At 39.0% G+C, this 5466-nt stretch overlaps 1 protein-coding gene across 1 annotated transcript; it reads left to right on the plus strand.

The window, feature by feature from the left end:
• The first annotated feature begins 232 nt into the window (after nucleotides 1–232).
• CCR8 (C-C motif chemokine receptor 8) lies at nucleotides 233–1370 on the plus strand. Its single transcript, XM_014788677.2, has one exon. The coding sequence runs from the start codon at nucleotides 239–241 to the stop codon at nucleotides 1304–1306; it is 1068 nt and encodes a 355-aa protein (XP_014644163.1). The 5' UTR covers nucleotides 233–238; the 3' UTR covers nucleotides 1307–1370.
• The last annotated feature ends 4096 nt before the right edge of the window (nucleotides 1371–5466 follow it).

Consider the following 5466-nt stretch of genomic DNA (forward strand, 5'->3'; position numbering starts at 1 on the left):
CTCATCTAATCCAATTACTTCCCACAGGCCCCACCTCCTAATACCATCACAGTGAGGGGTAGGATTTCGACATATGAATTTTGGGAGGACACAAACATTTAGTCCATAACAGGACTTTAGGGCTTCCACATATGAATTTGGGGGGAGGGGGCACAATTCAGTCTATATGTTTAAATAAAAATATTTTTAAGGAATGAATCTCTCTTAGGTGCCTCTGTGACCAGGTCCTCCTGCCTTGATGGATTATACACTGGAGCCCAATGTGACAGCAATAACTGACTACTACTATCCTGATACCATTTCAAGCCCCTGCGATGGGGAACTTATCCAGAGAGATAGCAAGCCGCTTCTTGCCGTCTTTTACTGCCTCCTGTTTGTATTCGGTCTCCTGGGAAACAGCCTGGTCATCCTGGTCCTTGTCGCCTGCAAGAAGCTGAGGACCATCACAGACATATACCTCTTGAACCTGGCCCTGTCTGACCTGCTTTTTGTCTTCTCCTTCCCCTTTCAGACCCACTATCAGCTGGACCAGTGGGTGTTTGGGACTGTAATGTGCAAGGTGGTCTCTGGCTTTTATTACATTGGCTTCTTCAGCAGCATGTTCTTTATCACCCTCATGAGCGTAGACAGGTACCTGGCAATTGTCCACGCTGTATATGCCATGAAAGTGAGGACAGCCAGAATCGGCACGGCCCTAAGTCTGGCAGTATGGCTGACTGCCATCATGGCCACCAGCCCCTTACTAATATTTTACCAAGTGGCCTCTGAAGATGGCGTTCTACAGTGTTATTCATCTTACAATCAACAGACTTGGAAGTGGAAGATCATCATCAACTTTGAAATGAATATCTTAGGCCTGTTGATCCCATTCACCATCCTTATGTTCTGTTACATTAGTATCTTGCATCAGCTGAAGAGTTGCCAAAACCACAACAAGACCAAGGCCGTCAAGTTGGTGCTCATTGTGGTCGTTGCATCTTTACTCTTCTGGGTCCCATTCAATGTGGTCCTTTTCCTTACTTCCCTGCACAGCATGCACATTTTAGATGGATGTGCCATGAGCCAGCGGTTGATTTATGCCAGCCATGTCACAGAAACCATTTCCTTCACTCACTGCTGTGTGAACCCTATCATCTATGCTTTCATGGGTGAGAAGTTCAAGAAAAACCTCTCAGAAATATTTCAGAAAAGTTGCAGCCACATCTTCCTCTATGTAGGGAGACAAATCCCCAGGGAGAGCTGGGAAAGATCATCCTCCCTCTATCAGCACTCCTCCCGTTCCTGCAGCACAGACTACATTTTGTGAGGAGGGTGCCTTAAAGCAGGCTTCTGTGCTCATCACCATTCTTCTCTCAGGAACCAAAAATGATTTACACTGGAGTATGAGGCTACATGAAGGGATTCTCTTAGAAGTTTGGTTACAGACACAAGACTTATGTTATAATATTAAATGAGTTCCTACTATTGCAAACTAATTTTCTCAACTTTCAAGACTTTTTTTTTTTTTACTATTTTCTGGAAATAGTCTATATATTTCACTATTAAGTATAGTGTTAGTTGTGGGGTTAATTTTGTTTTTAGTTTTTAGAGTATGTCATATACCAATTTAAATTTTATCAAATGCTTTTTCCTTATCTATTGAGGTGATCATATAGTTTCCCTCCATTATTCTGTTAATTTGGTGAACTACATTGATCAATTTTCTTATCTTAAATCAACCTGTATTTTTCCTGGAAAAAAATGACCTCTTGATCACAATCATTTTAATAAGTAAGTGGGTTCTCTTGGAATTTCCATAGATCTGTGTTGTGGGAGATCAGAATTTGCCACCCCCTAATGTGTCTTTTGGCTTGATTATTTTTAAGAACAAAAGACTCAGAAAGAAACTTTGGCTTTCCCCCTAACTGCCAAAAAAATTTAAGATAGAAGCCCAGGAAGGAACTATCACCATAGATAACTGTAAGTGTGGTAGACTGGAAGGCACCTAGCAACACCATGGCCCAGCAAACATTTGTTTACCAAACATTTGCTTTTCCATCTCCATGTGAATTGCCTTCTTCCCCTTTGAAGTCCCAAACCACTACCCCCAACATCCTCCTTTGTCTTTAGCTGAAGACAGTATTTAAGGTGGTGACTTCAGATATTTTGGTGAGTTACTCAGTTTTCCTGGGTTTCTCCCATGTATACATGTTCTTAAACTTTGTTTTATTTTCTCCTGTTATTCTGTCTCATGTCCGTTTAATTCTTAGACCAGCCACAAGAGAGTAGAGGAATATTCTTCCTCCTCTACAGTGTTTATAAGAGATATTATCTTGTAATTTTCCTTTCTTATAATGTCCTGGTCGGATTTGGCCTCCAAAAATGTGTTGGGAAGTACTTCCTTTTCCACTACTCTCTGAAACAAAGTTTGTGTAAAATATTTGGTTTGCTTCCTGCTTAAAAGTTTGGTAAAATTCGTTAGTGAAGCCATCTGGGGTTTCTCTGTAGGAAGATTTCAAATTATGCATTCTATTTCTTTGGCAGATAGAGATTATTCAGATTTTCTGTTTTTGTTTGTCTGATTTTTGGAAAGTTGTGATTTTTAAGGAATTTTCCCACTTTATCTAAATTGCAAAACATTTTAGCATAAAGCTGTTCCTAATATCTTCTTATAGTCTTTTTTTTTTCTTTTGGTGAGGAAGATTGGCCCTGAGCTAACACCTGCTGCCAATCCTCCTCTTTTTGCTTGAGGAAGAGTGGCTCTGAGCTAATATCTGTGCCCATCTTCCTCCATTTTGTATGTGGGACACTGCCACAGCATGGCTTGATGAGTGGCGTAGGTCTGCAGCTGGGATCCAAACCTGTGAATCCTGAGCCTCCAAAGCGGAGCATGCGAACTTAACCACTACACCACCAGCTGGCCCCCTTATAGTCTTTTTAATACATGAGGATCCGAAGTAATGTCTCTTTTCATTCCTGATATTGGTAATTTATATTTTCTCTCTTTTTTTTCCTCTGGTCAGTCTTATGGGGTTTATCAACTTTACTAATCTTTTCAAATAACCAGTTTTTGACATTGTCGATTTTCTGTTTTTGTATTTTCATTGATTTCTATAGTTATTATCTTACCTGCTTTCTTTGGGTTTAATTTGCTGTTTTATTCTAGCTTCTTGAAATGGAAATCTAGATTATTGATTGTCAATCTTCATTCATTTCTGAAAGATGTCTTTAAAGCTACAAAATTCCCTCTAAGCACTGCTTTGGCTGCATCCCATACATTTTGATATAACAGATTTTGATTAATTTTCAATTTAAATTATTTTCTATTTTCCATTGTGAATTCTTCTTTGAATCATGAGTTGTTTAGAAATTAATTTAAAATTTCCAAACATTTGGGGATTTCTAATTATCTTTATGTTTTAATTTCTAGTTTGACTCCAGTGTTCTCAGAGAACATACATGTACAACTCAGGTTTTTGAAATTTATTGAGAATTGTTTTATGATCCAGAATATGGCTCATTATGGTGTATGTTCCACGTATACTTGAAAAGAATGGGCGTATTGTGCAGTTGTTGGCTGCACACAATAGCTGGTTAATCTCATTGTTCAAGTTTTGTATATTCTTGCTGACTTTTTTCTGTTTGCTTATTCTACAAGTCGCTGAGACAGGTATATTAACATCTCAAACTGTGATTGTGAGTTTGTCTATTTTTCACTTTAATTCTGTTAATTTTTGCTGTATATATCTTGAAGCCATATTATTAGGTGCATACAAACGTAGGATTGTTATGCTTTTCTGTTGAATTGACTCCTTTATCACTATGAAATGTGTCTTTTTCTGCAGTATTGCTTCTTGTCTTAATGGTACTAGGCCCAGCACTAATATAACCACACCAGCTTTCTTTTGATCAGTGTATATACTGTGTTTCTCTCTACTCTTACTTTAAACCAAACTATTTGCTTATATTTAAAGTTTCTTTCTTGTAGGCAGAATTTATTTGGGGCTTTTAAAATTCTTTTTGCACAGAGAAGGTTTTATTACCATGAGGATACACAGTATGTTTAAAATATAAAACTCACTTTTAGATGGAATATTTTATTGGATCCCATTACATAGCATACAAAAGGCTGATTTCAGATTTTGGAACAATTTTTTTCTTCAATTTTCCAGTTAAATAGCGTAACTTAAATTACAGATGTTACATTCTGCAAAACTGACCTTCTACTGACCATAGTGAAGAGAAATGCCCAGAGGGCAGTCTAATCATTTCGGGAAAGCATCCAAACAGCTTTACCTCGAAATGTTTAAACATGTGCTTACAGTATTCACACCACTCCTCAAAAAAAGTGTAAACTTCTGAAAAACATGAAAAAATAGTTTCTTTCTTCTTCTTTAAACACAAATTTACTTAATTCTGAATATTCTGTGAGCTCCATTATTATGTTGAGGTCACTAGTAACAAAAGACAAACTCTCCTCATTCTGAATTTCCAGAATCTGAAATCCCAGTTGAAATGTAACCATGTGGCAATTTCCTGATAATCTGTGTCTTTGTAGAACTTTCATTATATTCTTTTCTGTCATCTCAGTGCTTGCTAAATCCTCTATCTTCTTGGAGTAATTTCTTACATTGATGCCAGAAAGTGTATTTAGAAATGAAAGTTCTGATTCTAAATGTCCAAGCTGACTTCTCAGATCTTTTGAAGACTCCTTTCTGAATTGACACGAGTGAAGCCATGATGGCTGCTCCATGACCCTCAGAAACCATCTGCACTGAAAAAAATACAAAGCAGTTGCTTGTGGTGGGAACTGGCCCTTCCCCCACAATACAAACTGCAATTGTTTATATCTCAAGACTCTAGGAGCATCGGGAGCAGGCACACACTGGCCGTCTATGTCGGCTCCGGGCGATCACCGGGAGTCACGGTGCACGCACACACTAGATAACACCTAACACCTAAAGAAAAGAAACACCAGATGTTCCCATATGGGCCCTCGATGAAATCCTAAATAAAAACCCTTGCTCAGCATTGCCTGGGTGGGAGTCTTACCTGTGGAGGGGACACCTTGCCCAGGATCCTTTCTTTCAACCGGCACTCCCCACCTGGCCGTGCTGTTGGGACCCCCCGGGCTAAAGGCGTGGATGTTGTGAGTACCCGGTTTGATGTTACTTTCGTTTTCCCATTTTTGTATTCTCATATTTTACAGATTTTCTTTCGCTGTAGCTGTTTCAGCCTAATTTTGTATATCTCTATTAATAAACAATCATTGCTTACTTACTAGATATTTGCTCTGAGTGGTCCTTTGGGCAGGAAAGGCGCTATTCTTTGACCGATCCGAGCCCTTTTCCCCGGTTAAAACACTATCCTTCAGAATCTGATTGGTGTATTTCTTGAAACGATTTTTGGACTCTGGAAGTTTCTTCCCAGGGTGCCAGCAGCTCCTCACAAGCCAGGCTCAGGGCCGCCATCTCTGCTTCCAAGATG

Source organism: Ceratotherium simum, chromosome 5 (genome assembly GCF_057802395.1).
Source record: "Ceratotherium simum simum isolate JZ-2026a chromosome 5, ASM5780239v1, whole genome shotgun sequence".
In the NCBI taxonomy this organism is placed as follows: Eukaryota; Metazoa; Chordata; class Mammalia; order Perissodactyla; family Rhinocerotidae; genus Ceratotherium; species Ceratotherium simum.